General features: G+C 42.1%; 1 protein-coding gene across 2 annotated transcripts in view; it reads left to right on the forward strand.

The window, feature by feature from the left end:
* The first annotated feature begins 8,088 nt into the window (after positions 1-8,088).
* LOC115193660 (probable E3 ubiquitin-protein ligase HECTD2) overlaps positions 8,089-19,349 on the forward strand; it is a 43,638-nt gene continuing 32,377 nt past the window's right edge. For both annotated transcript variants that reach the window (XM_029752526.1, XM_029752525.1), the window contains exons 1-4: positions 8,089-8,852; positions 13,479-13,608; positions 14,606-14,744; positions 15,142-15,244. In XM_029752526.1, the coding sequence (XP_029608386.1) occupies positions 8,775-8,852; positions 13,479-13,608; positions 14,606-14,744; positions 15,142-15,244 (450 nt within the window). In that variant the 5' untranslated portion in view covers positions 8,089-8,774. The remainder of the gene's footprint in view (positions 8,853-13,478; positions 13,609-14,605; positions 14,745-15,141; positions 15,245-19,349) is intronic.

Raw genomic sequence — 19,349 nt, forward strand, 5'->3', positions numbered from 1 at the left:
AATTGGTAACAGAGCTAAAACCTAGCACCAGGGCTAAATTGTCTAAGTTCAGTCCGACGGTCATAAATATGCTTTATATTTACTTGTGCACTTTCCAGTTTCTTTTTTTCCATTTCACCAGCTAAGAACACTATTACGAAAACCATTAACATAACCAAGTAAATTTAGTGGTGACTCTACTGTTCCCCAGCTGTCATGCAACACAGCCAGAGTTCCACACACTGCATGTCCAAAAAACAGATAATTTGGCTAAATCCTACACTCTCCTGGACAACAGTAACCATGGCGAACCTTATTCCCAATCACAATCTAGCTCTATACAGTATGCAGGCAGGAGAGACTTTAGGGTTTGATGAAAATGCTCCAACTCATCCTGACACTGTACATGACTGGTTCTGCTAGACACAAAGCTGCTGTAGCACTTGTGCAAACATGAAATGTTTGACTCCTCAGATGCAATGAGAACAGGGGTTTGACTCCTCAGGAGCAGGGAGAACAGGGGGTTGACTCCTCAGGAGCAGGGAGAACAGGGGTTTGACTCCTCAGGAGCAGGGAGAACAGGGGTTTGATTCCTCAGGAGCAGGGAGAACAAGGGTTTGACTCCTCAGGAGCAGCGGTTTGACTCCTCGGGAGCAGGGAGAACAGGGGTTTGACTCCTCGGGAGCAGGGAGAACAGGGGTTTGACTCCTCAGGAGCAGGGGTTTGACTCCTCGGGAGCAGCGAGAACAGGGGTTTGACTCCTCAGGAGCAGGGGTTTGACTCCTCGGGAGCAGGGAGAACAGGGGTTTGACTCCTCAGGAGCAGCGGTTTGACTCCTCGGGAGCAGGGAGAACCGGGGTTTGACTCCTCAGGAGTAGGGGTTTGACTCCTCGGGAGCAGGGAGAACAGGGGTTTGACTCCTCGGGAGCAGGGAGAACAGGGGTTTGACTCCTCGGGAGCAGGGAGAACAGGGGTTTGACTCCTCAGGAGCAGGGGTTTGACTCCTCGGGAGCAGGGAGAACCGGGGTTTGACTCCTCAGTAGTAGGGGTTTGACTCCTCGGGAGCAGGGAGAATAGGGGTTTGACTCCTCGGGAGCAGGGAGAACAGGGGTTTGACTCCTCAGGAGCAGGGAGACTGGGGTTTGACTCCTCAGGAGCAGGGGTTTGACTCCTCGGGAGCAGGGAGAACAGGGGTTTGACTCCTCAGGAGTAGGGGTTTGACTCCTCGGGAGCAGGGAGAACAGGGGTTTGACTCCTCGGGAGCAGGGAGAACAGGGGTTTGCTGTGTAGGTGGTGGCACCCAAGCCCTGTACAATGAGATCAATACCCTCCACTGGTAGATGAGGACGCACCACAAAACACACATTTCACAAGATCTGAGTCAAGTTGCAATGTATGCACAGGAACAGGAAAAACAAACAACCCTATCCCACGAATGAGTGTAGAATCACCTGTATCCAGTGGCGACCCTACATTTTTTTGCATAAAATAAAATGTAAATAAATATGTGTATATATATTTTTTTTCTTTTTTTTTTTGGGTGGGGCTTGCCTGTTATGTATGTTATTTTGGCATTAATACGTGTCATATATCAGTTTGCAAACAATGTAAAAAATATATATATCATTGAGTTAATAAAGCCACAAACAAACTTGGTCTCTTTTTTGTTTTCTTGAGTAAGGCAGCTCTAAAATGCAGGTGTTTCAGCCTAGCTCAGTGCTTTCTGTGGTGGTGGGGCAGGTCAGCAGAAAATAAGAGCATTGCACCGTGATTGGCTCAGTATTGCATCATGATTGGCTCAGTGTTATGTCACTCATGGGGACACATGTCATCCGCCTTTAGTAAGGGTAGACATCAAGAATGTGAGCCCTTTGGGTCCTGCCATAGACTTAGATTAGAAGTGCCCTTCCAAGAAGCCTCAAGGTCATTGGCCACAGATAAAATTATTTCAAATCACATATCTACAGTAGCTTTGATTGGACTGATTGGATTTACTTTCAAAATCTTAGCTAGCAGTCATCATCATAAATCAAGTAGACAATCTACTGGCAAATCCATTTAAACCTTGTTATATGAAGAGAAATAACGAAGACAAATTGTAGATAAAATGTATCGATGCTCATTGGCCATAAAGATTAGGCAACAAGTTGGAAATTGCAAATTCAACAATGAGTCGTTTGGAAGGAATCAGTGGCTAACTGCAAGCGTTGTAAAGAAATCACTAACGTTAGCCTGCTATTCAATGGAGTGGATGTGGTTTTTTTTCCCCAGAGTTCCCACCATGAATCCAGAGAGAGCCAGACTTTGTTGACAAAGTTTGATGACAAAATTTGCCACCTTCACAAGATGAGTCCAAAAATGTATTGTATGCTGCTGCGTAAATGATGTAATATGCCAGGGAGAATGTGTATACTGTAGCTAAGAAAGTAATACTAAGTGTATGTTGTGTAGTAATACTGCTGTTAGTAGCCCATGTACCTCACCCTAATAATTTGGTCTATTTTCACCAACGCGGTATTGTAAACACATTGTTCATGGCCCAGTGTGGGCTTGTTTGGCTACTTTTTTGTACAGTTTTGACAGTGCTACTGCACACACAGTGCTACTGCACACACAACATTCTATAATAGAATTGTGTTATTTGAGGTGTCAAATTAAAAGCTTATTTAACGCGTCAAATAGTGTTATATTACGGTATCTTTTTTGACACGCAAAGACCCAAACGGCGTTCAATGGGCCTCACCCTAATAATTTCACCTACTGTTCTAACTTGGTGGTGCACATTTAGCCTATAACCTGTTTTAGAGAAATGTAATCATCGAATATTGTAAGAGCCTTCATTGTCTGTTTATATGCCCCCTTTATTTATCCTACGGTTCTGACTTCTACAGGGAGTACACTGTAAGAACGGCGCATGTTCTAAATTCTGTTGCTGTTCAAAAGTGCTGAACAAATAGTTATATTGACTACGTCCGTCGTCGCTTGCTCATTAATGTCTTAATCAAAATTACAGTTTGCCTCTTATCTGTTTCTCGTCCCCTTATGTCATAGTTTGTACATCTCAATTGTCAGTAGAAACCACATTTGTTTAAGCAAGTCTGCCATATCAGCTATGTTTTTTGTTTAAAAGGCAGTAAATGAGGCTGAATGAACTGTTTCGCTGCCAGACAAAGCTCTGCTGAAAGCCAGGTGTAACAGTGGTAAGGTTTTGGCCACCAGAATCTTTAGCTTTCAGGACATGAATTTTTCCAGTGTCCCTTACCTTGACAGTAGTTACAAACTCTAATTAGATCATTTCTACCTCGTATGCCACGATCAACCTTAGGAAAATATTGATCTGCTCCCAACGTTGAAAACTTTTGGCGAGGGGAGAAGTATTCTGTACTTTTTTATAAAGTACTTTATAAAAAAGCTTTTATGGATCAAGACATACTCATCTGATTAACTCCTAGTCAGGCAGCAGTTCTATCTTGTGCTCACTAACACGCTCTGGTAGTGAATTCTTAAACTGCCCACCAGATCAGACAATTCCTCAAATGTATCTACCTCTGAGGCAGAGCACCAATGATTAAACTGAGACACTAAATTATGTGCAAATTCTACATAGGTTTGCTTGTCACCTCATTTCCAATTGCAAAAACACTGCCTATAAGCCTCTTGGACCAATTCTTCGGCTTTTAACACTGCCGGTGTCACCGTTTCATAGACTAGCGTTACTAGTTAACACACACTGTAGCAGTAAAGTATGATCTGCATCAGACCAGATTCTACTACTCGTCAAACAAAGAGAAAAATGTTTCTCGGTCCTTCTCATTAAATTTAGAAAGTAAACACATTTCTTACAATGTCCTCAATTGGACAGTTGGTTACTGGCAAAACTGATGACTTGACTAAGCGTACCCTCTCTGACTAGGTCTAGTTTATACTGTTCCATCTGTCATTTTACCAACCCAGTTTGTTTAATCTGCTCTATTTCTAGTTGTAGCATTATCTCGTCACTCAAAACTTAAACCAGCGACACCTAGTGATGCAACTGGTGTAACAAACTGTGGCTCTCGAACAGTTAGGATTCCTTCCTCAACTAGTTTGGCTTTTAGACTGGCTTTCATAATATCTTTCAATCCAATATTGTGGTGTTCAGTAATCTGTGCCATCTGCTCTTTAGTGCACTGCTCCAAAAGTGCTTCAGATGGGCACTAAATAAACTTGTCTACATTACTAACAATGATAAAATCAAATTTCCAATTTCAATTGAGACAAGCCTACACAACTAGGGCTGGTACATAGTGTACACTAATGTGAAGGACAATCAACTCAAAATGGAACCTCCCCGGCCCCATTCTAACTAATACGCCTATCAAACTGACTATCTAATCTCAACCCTAGTCTTCGTGCAGATACTGGCAGGGGGTATTTATGCACTGGTTCCATTGGAAACAGAAAGACAAACGGAAATCCAGTGACTGATCTGAATCCAAGGAAGTGCTCCAGAGGCAATTTATCACAAATTGGCTCTACCCACGGTCTCCACGACACTAGAGAGAAAACAAAAATGGTCACTGAAACCTATAAGGGGATATGTGGTCCTACCAACTGAAGTGGCTATCCTTACCAAATCAATGTAACAGCACCTAAAACCCCAGTGATTAGGAAATAGGTACAAACAAATGGCTTTGTAGGCCAACACCCAGGGGACAAAAGCTGCTTCCCTTCCAGAATCCACCAAAACAAAACCCCTAAAGCCTACACAATTAAGGAAAACCCATGAAAAAATGAATGCTCCCAAACTTTGGCTTTAACGAAGACTGCCAAACAAATTGCACCACATTGCACTTAAAGAACTGTAGCAACACAGCTGAACCCAATCTAGCACCAATTACTACCCCTACACAGTGCTCCAAGCGAACCATGCCCAAAACAGGGAGTCCAAACCAAATGCCAACCCAACAAAACAAAATAGCCAATTTTACAAATAATATACTACCAAAACTGCCATATAAGCAAAATCTCCAATTGGTCGAGCCCCCACTGTGTTATGACGTGACTCATAGTTCATAACAAAGGGAGATCACGCATGCTTTAAATGTAAAAAGGAATATATTTATTAAACGAAACATAAAAATGTAACATAAGTAGTGGACAACTGTAGGACCAGTAGTATGTGGCTGAGTGGAGCAGGTGATAAGAAGTAAAAAAAAAAAAAAAAACTGCTGGAAGCCAGCCTGCCAGTCAGGGAAGAGAGAGAACGTTGGCTGATGTAGTCACCCTTTATAGCCTGCAGACCAAGCCTGCCCAGGTGTGCCACATCAGCTGACGATCCTCCCAGCTCTGCCCACTGGGCTCCTGCAACAAGTGGACTACCAAACAGGAGATCACAGCAGACATACGTGGAGGGACATCACAGTAGTGAGTGTTGCAACTAAGGACAGATGATGTTTACAAGCTTCAGCACTCGGCAGTCCCGTTCTGTGAGCTTGTGTGGCCTACCACTTGGTGCCTGAGCTATTGTTGCTCCTAGATGTTTCTACTTCACAATAACTCACTTATTACTTAGGGCAGCTCTAGCAGGGCAGAAATTTGACGAACTGACTTGTTGGAAAGGTGGCATCCTATGATGGTGCCACGTTGAAAGTCAATGAGCTCTTCAGTAAGGCCATTCTACTGCCAATGTTTGTCTATGGTGTTTGCATGGCAGTGTGCTATGGCTGAAATGAACAAATCTACTAATTTGCTTTTGTATATACTGTATATTGTAGCTAGATAGATGACAGATAGATAGATCTTTCTCTGGAACAGGGGTGTCAAACATATACCATTATAACAAATTTGCAGTGCGCCAATGGGCTAAGACCAAATATGAACCCGGGGAAAAATGAGTTTGACACCCCTGCTGTAGAATATGACAGTAGCCTAATCAATATTGGTGGGTTTAATTACAGGATAAGGATTTTGCTGTTATAATGGTGTGTGGTACTTGTTGCCAAATAATGACATTAACATACACTGAACAAAATGTAAACGCAACAAGTATAGTGTTGATCCCACGTTTCATGAGCTGAAATAAAAGATCCCAGAAATGTTCCATGCGCACAAAAAGCTTATTTATCTCAAAATTGTTTACATCCCTGTTAGTGAGCATTTCTCCTTTGCCAAGATAATCCATCCACCTGACAAATGTGGCATATCAAGAAGCTGATTAAATAGCATGATCATTACACAGGTGCACCTTGTGCTGGGGACAATAAAATGCCACTCTAAAATGTGCAGTTTTGTCACAACACAATGTCACAGATGTCTCAAGTTTTGAGGGAGGGTGCAATTGGCATGCTGACTGCAGGAGTGTCCACCAGAGCTGTTGCCAAATAATTAAATGTTAATTTCTCTTCCATAAGCTGCCTTCAACGTCATTTTAGAGAATTTGGTGGGAACGTCCTCACAACTGCAGACCACGTGCCCAAGACCTCCACATCCGGCTTCTTCACCTGCGGGATCCGGATCGTCTGAGACCAGCCACCCGGACAGCTGATGAAACTCTGGGTTTGCATAACTGAAGAATATATGCACAAGCTTTCAGAAACCGTCTCAGGGCAGCTAACCTGGGTGCTCGTTGTCCTCGCCAGAGTATTGGCCTGACTGCAGTTCGGTGTCGTAACCGACTTCAGTGGGTAAATGTTCACCTTCGATAAACCACTGGCACAAGGGAGAAGTGTGCTCTTCATGCTCTTCAACTGTACCGGGCAGATGGCAGAATGATGTTGTGTGGGTGAGCGGTTTGCTGACGTTGTGAACAGAGTGCCCCATGGTGGTGGTGGGGTTATGGTATGGGCAGGCATAAGCTACGCACAACGAACACAATTGCATTTTATCTATGGCAATTTGAATGCACAGAGATACCGTGACGAGATCCTGAAGCTCAATGTCGTGCCATTCATCTGCCACCATCACCTCATACAAGCATTTCACTACACTCGCAATAACATCATGTGAATGTGACCAATACATTTTTATTTGATTTGATGTTTCAGCATGATAATGCACAGCCCCATGTCGCAAGGATCTGTACACAGTTCTTTGAAGCTGAAAATGTCCCAGTTCTTCCATGGCCTACATACTCACCAGACATGTCACCCATTTATTTTACCATGTCAATATCTATTTGTTGTCAATATTTTGTTGTCAAACTGGTGGCAGTTGAAAAACAAGTAAATAGTTGGACGAGTTGCAGAGGTAACTGAAAATAATACTTGTTAATTAGATGCTTTTTTCATTAATTAGGCTGTTTTCTCTTGAACCATAGGGTCTGTCTACTAGAAACTCATAGACTATATGAACACAGATATAAAAACATGAATACTATAAATTAACACAATTTTTAAGTATAAATTACCAAAGTTACAATAGATTGCCATAGATTTTCTGTTAATTACTGACGATTCCAGTAACTTTGGTAAATTATCGGTTGCTTTGCAACCCTAACCGTGAACAAAGAGGTTGTGAGTTCAAATCCCAGGTGTGGGGGAGAACGTTTCTTTGGGACCATCAGGCGAAGTCCTGACAACTGATACACAGAAATGTTCCTGCAACATTCCCATGAAAGTGTCTAGAACATCAATATCTTATATTATAAGAACATTGCAACCATGTTCTGTGTATGTTGGGTGTGATGTTAATCTCTTGTGGACAGATTCCAGTGTAAACAAGAAGTGACAACTTTCATGAGAATTTTACTTCTGGGTAACAAAGATTAGTGTGATGTTGATGGTATATCCTCCTAACCCACAGAAAACTGGAAACACAAATGTTCTTGCAACTTTACCATAAAACTTGCCTAGAACATTGATATATTAATATTCTGAGAAGATGGCAACCATTTTCTGTGAATGTTTGGTGGGCTGTTGATGGAAAGTTCTCCTAACCCACAGAAAACTGGAAAAATGTATGTTCTTGCCATGTTCCCATGAAACGTGTCTTCAACAATATCTTAATATCTGAGAACTTGGTAACCACGTCTGGGTAAGTTCTATTTTAAGGGAATGGTCTCTTGGAAACAATCCTTGCAAGTCACAGGAACATTCCTATGAAAACGTTAGTTATTAAGGACCTAATGAGACTCTTAAGGGAACACTTTACTAAAGTTGTGGAAACGTTTGTTGTTAGCTGGGTAAGGGAGTTCTGCAAACTGCTGCGAAACTGGCATATTCAGGACTTCCCAGAGCGCCACGAATTAAATATCCCATTAATAGGGTATGACTTTTAGGGCGCAAATATCTAGGTTATTTCTCTAATTATGGATGTTAGTTAAATTGCCCCGATGACGCAGGATGTCTCATCTTGGAGACTGCCTCCGTTTCCAAGCTCGTTTCCATGCACCGCCTTCTAACAACATGGCGCCAGTTTACAGCGGTGCTGCCTTCCAAAGGGATGCTAAAAACCGCGCCGTAAGAGGAAAATATGATTATTGAAAGTAACAGGTAACTACAAAAAGTATAACGGTACCGTAGTTCTTATAAATAATGCTCTCTTATAAATAATGCTCTTTTCATGTAAATTCTGGAATTTGCGTGCAGCAACAGTTTGTTAGTGACAGGTTGCGCATGAGCCCACCTGCCAGAGAAACTGTGACGACGGTGGACCAATATGAATCTCCTGAACCTGACAATATAGTGGACGATATCCTTTGATAGAGACCTGCAATATTATGTCTATTCTTCGACAGCGAGGTAACGCGTAAACGTCTCCGTAGACTCATTGTAGTGCAATAAATAACTGTCTCTTAAAAAAAAGGTCACTCTATAATGAATGAAGAGAATTACGCGCAATCGGAGGTGGAAAGGGAAAAGCTCCCTCCAATATGCCATACGTCACCAACTATGGTAAGTGCAAAATTGTTTACATTCAATCAGAAAATGCTTACAACTTGTTGCTGTAAAATATAGTTAATTATTTGAGCTCTTTTCTGTAATGTTTTTTTCTTACACAATATTTCCTTTATTCAACTTCATCCTAAAGACATTCCTGAACTGGGCCAGTCAATCAATGTGCAGTATTTATTTTGCAGTATGGGCTACTATTATAATTTGTTATTGTAAGCATCCCTACTGTAAATGGCATTATAAACTGGGTGGTTCGAGCCCTGAATGCTGATTGGCTGACAGCGTATTCAGGGGTATGACAAAAAATGTATTTTTACTGGTCTAATTATGTTGGTAACCAGTTTATAATAGTAATAAGGCATCTTGGGGGTTGTGATATATGGCCCATATTCCACGGCTAAGGGCTGTGTCCAGGCACTCCACGTTGCGTCTTGAAAAAGAACAGCCCTTAGCCGTGGTATATGGGCCATATACCACACCTCCTCAGGCCTTATTGCTTAATTCTCCTATGGAACAAGATGCTTAGTGAATTAATTCACCAAGTAAGTGGACTCAAGGACTTAAAGTATCAGAATAGGATCTATACCAATAATCCACACAGTTTGGTGAACCAGGATATTTGTCATTGGAAAAAGCATTGACATTTGTTCCCCAACAGTCCCCCTCAAAAGAGGAACATTGGAAGAGTTTTTTCAAAGGGGCAATCTGCAGTTGCTACATCAGTTTTTGGACTTATAAATGAATTGATTCTTGAAGAATATAACTTGTAAATTCCTCATGAGCTTAGTTGAACTGTCATACCCCATCAGAACCCAAAATATAAGCTTGTTTGAATCCAATGTTTGTAAACATTGTAAATGTAAACAAACAAATGCTTAACTATAATTTTTGTATCTTGGATGGTCAGTCCTTGCATCAAAAGCTTTGTCTATGTATTTAAGAGTGGTTAGATTTCTCCAGGCCAATCCCTCAACTTTTTACCGTACAGAGGCGGGTGGGACCGCTTTGTTATTGTTTTGACTGCGGATTTCCCCTTTAACTATCCAATATGGAACCCATCATTTTTCATACTATTGTAGGCATAATGTCTGGAAATGTCATAATGCTGCTTCTCGCTCTCTTGCTCTCTCTTTCTTTCTCCCCCTCTCTCTCTCACACACCCACACACACACACACATTCCCACCAACACACTCATCACACGGTAGCATCATTGTGGTGATATAGATAGTAAACGTCCTGGAAGAGATTTAGGAGTGAGGCAGACTTTTCCACAGACACAGACTGTTATTCTCTCATAAAGTGCTGCATTTTGGCACAGCCATGAATAACAGAATAGAAGGAGAGGAGTGGTCGAGGAGGGAGGAGAAGAGGAAAGAGGAGAGTGATGTTTTTATCCAGAAGTTAGGGTTGTAATCTAAAGAACAATTCTGTAATTCAGAGGAGAGGAGACACACCAAGAATCGCTTAGCCCGTGATACAGTATGTATTATTGTGTCACATCATCATTTTCAGACGAATCTAGGCCTAATATCTGGAAATGTCGTAATGCTGTTATATCTGTCACACACACACACACACACACACACACACACACTAAGTCCAGCTCAGCCTGGCCCTGTGTGTCATTACACATAATGCTGAACACAGCGACTGCCCCGTGTGTCTCGCCTCACTATAAATAACACATTATTCCTGTTTTTCCTCCGTAAACAAAAACATTATTAGATCCTCTGAGTCCGCTTGGGAAAGGAAATGTTTAACTGTTTTTTTGAAATACCAAATGCACACTTAAAGCAACACTTATAAAGTTTAAACAAACTAAGCAGCTATTTCGAACGCATGGAAAGTATAACCCAGAAGTTATAGGCATTTCTGGTTATTAATGTTGTTAGGAGTAAAATGGGACCTTATTATGAGCAATGGGTAAACTACAACTCTAAAATCAACTGAAAGGTTGGTGTGTGTCTAATGTATGTGTGGTGTGCATGCGCGTACTGTTCTTCTTTTCTTTAAGAGCGTGTCCCGTGTAGCTCAGTTGGTAGAGCGTGACGCTTACAGTGCCAGGGTTGTGGGTTTGATTCACATGGGGGACCAGTACAAAAAAAATAAAGTCTTAACAGTAAGTACTGTAAGTCGCTGTGGATAAGAGTGTCTGCTAAATGACTAGAATATGTAAATGCGTACTTCTTTAAGAGCGTTTTAATATGAGAGATGGAGAGATAATACACACTAGGTGTATCTCTGTGTGGCAGCCTCTTTTTGTATGTTAATGGAGTGTGCTGTTTGGAGATATTGTTCCTGTCTGTGTCTCAGATGAAGAGTTTGTTTGATCTGCCCTTTTGTACACACGAATGTTGAATAGAATCCATTGGATCGAATTAGACAATGGGATAAGGGGGAGGAGATATCTTTTATCCCTCTGAAATTAAGCATCCACCATATTCCACTGAGGTGTAGTTTTTTATAGATGTCAGTTTGATTAGCACAAACTGAAATGTTTTTGAAATTGTGCTAAACAATAATTTTTAAAATATGAGACATTGGAGACAATATTACTGTCTGAATCAGAGTAACTCCATGTGGAGTGCTAATGGCATAATCAGGGTTGATCTTTATCGATGTAATTCTAATCTCAGTGATCTCATTAGGATTGTCTGGACTTGAGAAGTCCCTCTCCCTCTCTCTCTCCCTCTCTCCATGTCATCTGTAAGACATGTGTTTTCTCCCCCTCTTCGTTCGGTGGAGAGTTTTAAGGTGTCAGGACCTGCTGCTGTGCATATGCTGTTAGTTGGCCCTCCTCTCTCTCAATCTGTCCACTGCACTCAGTTCCTACCTCCCACCCTGTCTGCTCTCTGCTGCTAGGAGACCTCACCTTGCTGTCTGGGCTACCAGAACAGTTGGCTGTAGGCATTGGTGAGAGCAGCAGCAAGAAATAGGAAATTTACATCATATATATTTTCTAAACTGGTTGTCGGATTACCCTTCGGTGGAACAATCACGTGTGCCACTTAACTGAATGAAATAAACGCCAATTATATGATATGGTTTTCTGTCCCTATGATTCATGTTGATTCATGAGTCCAATGTGTGGGCCTAATAGGGTTTCCTCTGGCAAAGGATAAAGTGCAATTCTTTTTTTATTCACAAAATAACGGTAGCGGTAATAGCAGTGGTTAGGATAAATAATGTTGCCAAAAATGGACTTACAAAAACAAACAAATTATGACAAAATAAATAAACTTCTAACAAGAAATTGAACTCAATCCAAAATCAGGATTTGGGCTGAGGAGGCGAGGGGTACAACGTAACCACATGGGGACACTCTCCCCAACAGAATTTACAGAACACTGGCAGAGCCAGGTAGAAATACCTTGTGCCACTTCCTGGGCTAAAACAGAGCCATAATGAGCAGTGGTGCACAACTGGTTGAAATCAATCATTTAGCCAACACAGTGGCTATAGAAAACTCTAAAAGCACACTAACTAGTCTATCATGGCATCACAGTCATAGGTGTGTGTACACTTACATGTCCGCGTGTCCAATTGGAGCTCTGAGAAGCAGCAACAAACAAGAACACACACAGTAATCAACCTAAATAAATGCACAAACTGAAGGAAAATAACTTCACTTGATTAACAAACATAGGCTAATGACAAGTGTAATAGCAACAGAGCTCATGATTCAATTATCAAGAAAGTGGGGGCAAATCAGACTTAAAGGCCCATTGCAGTCAAAATCGTTTTTCCTGTGTTTTGTATCATGTTGTACAACAGCTGATGACACTAACACTGTAAAAGTGTGACTTTATTCATCAGTGTTATTTGTTGATATTTGCTGGTTTAAAATACAATTTACACTGGATCTTCTAATCAGCAGGTTTTGCATGGGTGGACATCACCAGGCGGTATAAGTTAATAGACCAATAACAAAGAGTTCTAAACCTCTCTACCAATAACAGCTAGTTTTCACTCCCTTAGGCCCCTCACTCAGACTACTCCCAAACAGTCCTAGAAAAATGATTGCTTGAGAAAGTGTTTTTTGCTAAAAAGCTATTTTAGTTTCTTTTTGACTATTTTAATGGAACAATATTACAGTAAGGTACCTAGTTGCCCAGAAAATATTTCATATTAAAATAAAAATGGCTGTATTGGGCCTTTAATTCAAGTGCACACAATGGAGAGCAGAGCTTGAATTTGAGCACGCCTGTCACCATGACAAAGTCAGGTAGCCTAGTGGTTAGAGCGTTGGACTAGTAACCTAAAAGGTTGCAAGATCGAATCCACGAGCTGACAAGGTAAAATCTGTCATTCTGCCCCTGAACAAGGCAGTTAGCCCACTGTTCCTAGGCTGTCATTGAAAATAAGAATTTGTTGTTAACTGACTTGCCTAGTTAAATGAAGGTAAAAATAATAATTCTGGAGCAAAGTTAACCTCTAATTCCTATATGAAACATTTCCCAACAGCACAAACTGTAGCAGGAGTTCCATGACTCCATAGCTGTTAAAGTGTAAGACTCAAAGGCCCTTTGAACTCTGAGCCCACTACAAGAACACACATGCATACATAAGACACAACTGTACATTGTTTTCAGTTTTCCTCCCATAATGTCATCTTCTTGTGACAGGATTTGGGGCGTGGTGCGAAACAGCCCTTTCCCTCCCTCAGCACGTTCATCTCCTCCCTTAACCAGCGGAGGGAGACGGGAGGCCGGTTCAGCGTGGGCACAAACCAGTGTCTACCAGGTGGACGACATGGTGAGTTAACAACACAGGGCAGATTCACACACTGTGGTGGTCTACAAAGACACTGGAGAAACGTAGCCCTCGCGTATCCTACAAGAATCTCAGGCCTGCAGTGCACACTCTAAATCTATTTAGTCACCGCTGCTACTGATGCCAAAATAATTATGCGAACATCTCTGTCAAATGAAAGCCATATGAAGGCTTATTTTCATGGAGTATACATGTTGGTGGAGAGTAACCATGCAGCAAGAGAGCATTTCCAAGCATCTGTCATGTCAAATGTAGTTGTTTAGATTCCTTGCCTGATGTATTGTTATGCACAAACTATATGATTGCTCTGCCGTTTATGCAATCAATATGTTCCATCACTTGATATTTGTGTAACCTCACAAAAATGTAAACTCTGCTACCAATGTAAATAAATACATGATATTTAAGATTTTCTTCCTCTGATCTTCAAATGAGATTTCTATGCATAAAAAGGTTTTGATAGGAAAACAAAAGCATGGGCAACATGAATAGGATGAGATGAGATGGGTCAGCTATCTGAGGTAATGATGGACGTCATCAATTGTTATGACCTGGCAATAGCCAGCAGAAATAGTTTAACAACTTCATTGTGTCTTCTTGTGAGAATGCTGTCATTAGTCTGAATACACTGTTTTCTTGGCCTGTTAGGTCCTGAAAAAGATTGGTAGAGACAATAATGTGTCCATACTTACCGGAAAGTCAGTGTTGGTTAACTAAGGTCATGCAGTGAATGTACTATGTGATTACAGACTGATTGGGTTGAGTTTAATTAGTGTTGTTAGTGAAGCCAGTCTGAGCAAGTCGCAATCTAAGGATCTCGCAATCAAAGCCTTGTGAATCATGTCCATTGTGGAAGCTATGTATGTCGTCTTTGCAAGCAGTAAAAAATATATTTACATATCTGCCACAGTACACAATAGTCATGTGTTTGATACTCTGTGTAAAGGGAACTAAATATGTGGGTCTTGTCATTTCCCAGGGAGGGAGCTACCTCCTATTTGCAGTGATGTGAGGCAGAAACAGAGGATCTCCATCGACACACTTCCCCCCGAGGTGAAGGCCCCGTTCCCCTCTGAACCTGTCATCCCCCTCCGCACTAAGACCATCAAAGAGTTCCAGTGAGTAACACCACCTCTCCCCATGACCTCCATTTGACCTTGTAACAGTGAGCAGCATTCCTTATGGTCGTCAAGACTTCCCACTGGGCACAGACGTCATTTCAACGTCTTGTTTTGATTTAAATTTGGTAGTTGTCAACTAATGTAAATTCAACATGAAATAACATCATGTCATTGGATTTAGGTTAAAAGTTGGGTGAATTTTCTTTAAACATTTCCCTTATGTTGATGACTGTTTGCAAATCCAATCAGTTTTCCACGTTGATTCAACATCAACACATTACATTTATTTGTTGAATTGATGTGGAAACAACGTTGATTCAACCAGTTTTTGCTCACTGGGCTATGATTCGCTGTGACAGTGATTTATTGATGGATTCTTTCCTCTGTGTTGCAGGGAAGACATGGAGCGAGCCACAACCTCAGGGGACTGGAGAGATGTGAGGGATTTCTACCTAACCACCTTTGACTCCTTTCTAGAGATCAATGCTGCCTTCAAGGTAATGGCTCATGCAGGCATTTTGTTATTATGTTGTGAGTTATGCTTTCCCCAAACATACCTTATCAATTTTAGAATATTCTAACCCCTTTGGTTTAGTTCCTCGTATTAAATTATTGATATTTGCAGCACCTCTTTCTCCATTGTGAATTCTCTTAAGGAAAGCATGCAGAGCATGTGTTCTGGAAAGTGTTATTCATGAGGAAACCAACGGTGCATAAGAGAGAAAAGCTGCATTCAGAAAGTACTGACCTTGACTTCTTCCAAATTTTATTACGTTACAGCCTTATTCTAAACATTTTTTTTTAAACTCATCATCAATCTACACACAATACCCCTTAATGACAAAACAAAAGCTGCTTTTTTGCAAATTTATAAAAAAGAAAATCCAGAAATATCATATTTACATAAGAATTCAGACTGTTTACTCAGTACTTTGTTAAAGCACCTTTGGCAGCGATTACAGCCTCGAGTCGTCTTAGGTATGACGCTAAAAGCTTGGCACACCTGTATTTTGGGAGTTTCTCCCATTCTTCTCTGCAAATCCTCTCAAGCTCTGTCAGGTTGGATGGGGAGTGTCGCTGCACAGCTATTTTCAGGTCTCTCCAGAGATGTTCGAATGGGTTCAAGTCTGGGCTCTGGCTGGACCACTCAAGGACATTCAGAGACTTGTCCTGAAACCACTCCTGCATTGTATTGGCTATATGCTTCGGGTCGTTGTCCTGTTGGAAGGTGAACCTTCACCCCAGTCTGATGTCCTGAGCGCTCTGGAGCAGGTTTTCATCAAGGATCTCTCTGTACTTTGCTCTGTTATTCTTTCCTTCGATCCTGACTAGTCTCACAGTCCCTGCCACTGAAAAACGTCCCCACAGCATGATGCTGCCACCACCATTCTTCACCGTAGGGATGGTGCCAGGTTTCGTCCAGATGTGATGCTTGGCATTCAGGCCAAAGAGTTCAATCTTGGTTTCATCAGACCAGAGAATCTTGTTTCTCATGTCTGAGAGTCCTTTAGGTGTCTTAAGGGCAAACTCCAAGCGGGCTGTCATGTGCCTTTTACTGAGGAGTGGGTTCTGTCTGGCCACTCTACCATAAAGGCCTGATTGGTGGAGTGCTGCAGAGATGGTTGTCCTTCTGGAAGGTTCTCCCATGTCCACAGAGGAACTCTGGAGCTCTGTCAGAGTCACTATCGGGTTCTTGGTCACCTCCCTGACCAAGGTCCTTCTCCCCCGATTGTTCACTTTGGCCGGGTGGCCAGCTCTAGGAAGAGTCTTTCTTGGTGGTTCCAAACTTCTTCTATTTAAGAATGATGGAGGCCACTGTGTTCTTGGGGACCTTCAATGCTGCAGAAATGTTTTGGTGCCCTTCCTTAGATATGTGCCTGGACACAATCTTGTCTCAGAGCTCTACAGACAATTCCTTCGACCTCATGGCTTGGGTTTTGCTCTGACATGCACTGTCAACTGTGGGACCTTTATATAGACAGGTGTGTGCCTTTCCAAATCATCTCCAATCAGTTGGATTTACCACAGATAGACTCAAATCAAGTTGTAGAAACATCTCAAGGATGATCAATGGCACCTGAGCTCAATTTGTTTACGCTGCTGTGCGTTTTTGTTGCCGTTTTTACTTTGCTACCTGACGGTTTTTACTTTTTCATTACCGTATATTTTTACGTTTTTACTTTGCTACCTGACGGTTTTTACTTTTTCATTACCGTATATTTTTACTTTTTCCCTCACTCAACTTTTTTTTTTCATTCAACTTTCCTACCCCGGAGGTTTTATCTGGACATGGTTCGTCAGGACTTCAAACAGCCGAAGCTAAGTAACATTAACATGATGCCTTCTAATTGCAGTCGTTGTACTCATAATATACAGGAGAACGATCGCCTTACGGCAAGGATAGCTGTGCTGCAAGCCCAGCTTCAGACGCAATCGTTAGGCAAGGGTCATTTCAGTGTAGGAAAGGATGAAACAGCGTCTGTGCCACCAGCAAGTACAGATAGTAACGTTAGTATAAACCCCCTCGCACGGTCCCCGCAGCCGGACATCTTTCTCATGGCGTCTGGAGGGAAACGCTGTAGGAATGCTCAACCGGTGTCGCTTATTCAGCCGACAGAAACTTTCAACCGGTTCTCCCCGTTAAGCGAGTCTGAGTCGGAGGCCGAGACTTCTCTGGTCTCTGCTCCTCCCGCTGTGGGGTCTGAGACGCCGACGGCTCCCACCATTAGCTCTGACAAATTGAAAACCCTAGTCATTGGCGACTCCATTACCCGCAGTATTAGACTTAAAACTAATCATCCAGCGATCATACACTGTTTACCAGGGGGCAGGGCTACCGACGTTAAGGCTAATCTAAAGACGGTGCTGGCTAAAGCTAAAACTGGCGAGTGTAGAGAGTATAGAGATATTGTTATCCACGTCGGCACCAACGATGTTAGGATGAAACAGTCAGAGGTCACCAAGCGCAACATAGCTTTAGCATGTAAATCAGCTAGAAAGATGTGTCGGCATCGATTAATTGTCTCTGGCCCCCTCCCAGTTAGGGGGAGTGATGAGCTCTACAGCAGAGTCTCACAACTCAATCGCTGGATGAAAACTGTTTTCTGCCCCTCCCAAAAGATAGAATTTGTAGATAATTGGCCCTCTTTCTGGGACTCACCCACAAACAGGACCAAGCCTGGCCTGTTGAGGAGTGACGGACTCCATCCTAGCTGGAGGGGTGCTCTCATCTTATCTACGAACATAGACAGGGCTCTAACTCCTCTAGCTCCACAATGAAATAGGGTGCAGGCCAGGCAACAGGCTGTTAGCCAGCCTGCCAGCTTAGTGGAGTCTGCCATTAGCACAGTCAGCGTAGTCAGCTCAGCTTTCCCCATTGAGACCGTGTCTGTGCCTCGATCTAGGTTGGGCAAAATTAAAAATGGCGGTGTTCGCTTCAGTAATCTTACTAGTATAAAGACCTCCTCCATTCCTGCCATTATTGAAAGAGATTGTGATACTTCACATCTCAAAATTGGGTTACTTAATGTTAGATCCCTCACTTCCAAGGCAGTTATAGTCAATGAACTAATCACTGATCATAATCTTGATGTGATCGGCCTGACTGAAACATGGCTTAAGCCTGATGAATTTACTGTGTTAAATGAGGCCTCACCCCCTGGTTACACTAGTGACCATACCCCCCGTGCATCCGGCAAAGGCGGAGGTGTTGCTAACATTTACGATAGCAAATTTCAATTTACAAAAAAAAAAACAATGACGTTTTCGTCTTTTGAGCTTCTAGTCATGAAATCTATGCAGCCTACTCAATCACTTTTTATAGCTACTGTTTACAGGCCTCCTGGGCCATATGCAGTGTTCCTTACTGAGTTCCCTGAATTCCTATCGGATCTTGTAGTCATAGCAGATAATATTCTAATTTTTGGTGACTTTAACATTCACATGGAAAAGTCCACAGACCCACTCCAAAAGGCTTTCGGAGCCATCATCGACTCAGTGGGTTTTGTCCAACATGTCTCTGGACCTACTCACTGCCACAGTCATACTCTGGACCTAGTTTTGTCCCATGGAATAAATGTTGTGGATCTTAATGTTTTTCCTCATAATCCTGGATTATCGGACCACCATTTTATTGCGTTTACAATTGCAACAAATAATCTGCTCAGACCCCAACCAAGGAAGATTAAAAGTCGTGCTATAAATTCTCAGACAACCCAAAGATTCCTTGATGCCCTTCCAGACTCCCTCTGCCTACCCAAGGACGTCAGAGGACAAGAATCAGTTAACCACCTAACCGAGGAACTCAATTTAACCTTGCGCAATACCCTAGATGCAGTTGCACCCCTAAAAATTAAAAACATCTGTCATAAGAAACTAGCTCCCTGGTATACAGAAAATACACGAGCTCTGAAGCAAGCTTCCAGAAAATTGGAACGGAAATGGCGCCACACTAAACTGGAAGTCTTCCGACTAGCTTGGAAAGACAGTACCGTGCAGTATCGAAGAGCCCTCACTGCTGCACGATCATCCTATTTTTCCAACTTAATTGAGGAAAATAAGAACAATCCGAAATTTCTTTTTGACACTGTCGCAAAGCTAACT

The sequence above is a fragment of the Salmo trutta genome, chromosome 5 (genome assembly GCF_901001165.1).
Source record: "Salmo trutta chromosome 5, fSalTru1.1, whole genome shotgun sequence".
Classification (NCBI taxonomy): domain Eukaryota; kingdom Metazoa; phylum Chordata; class Actinopteri; order Salmoniformes; family Salmonidae; genus Salmo; species Salmo trutta.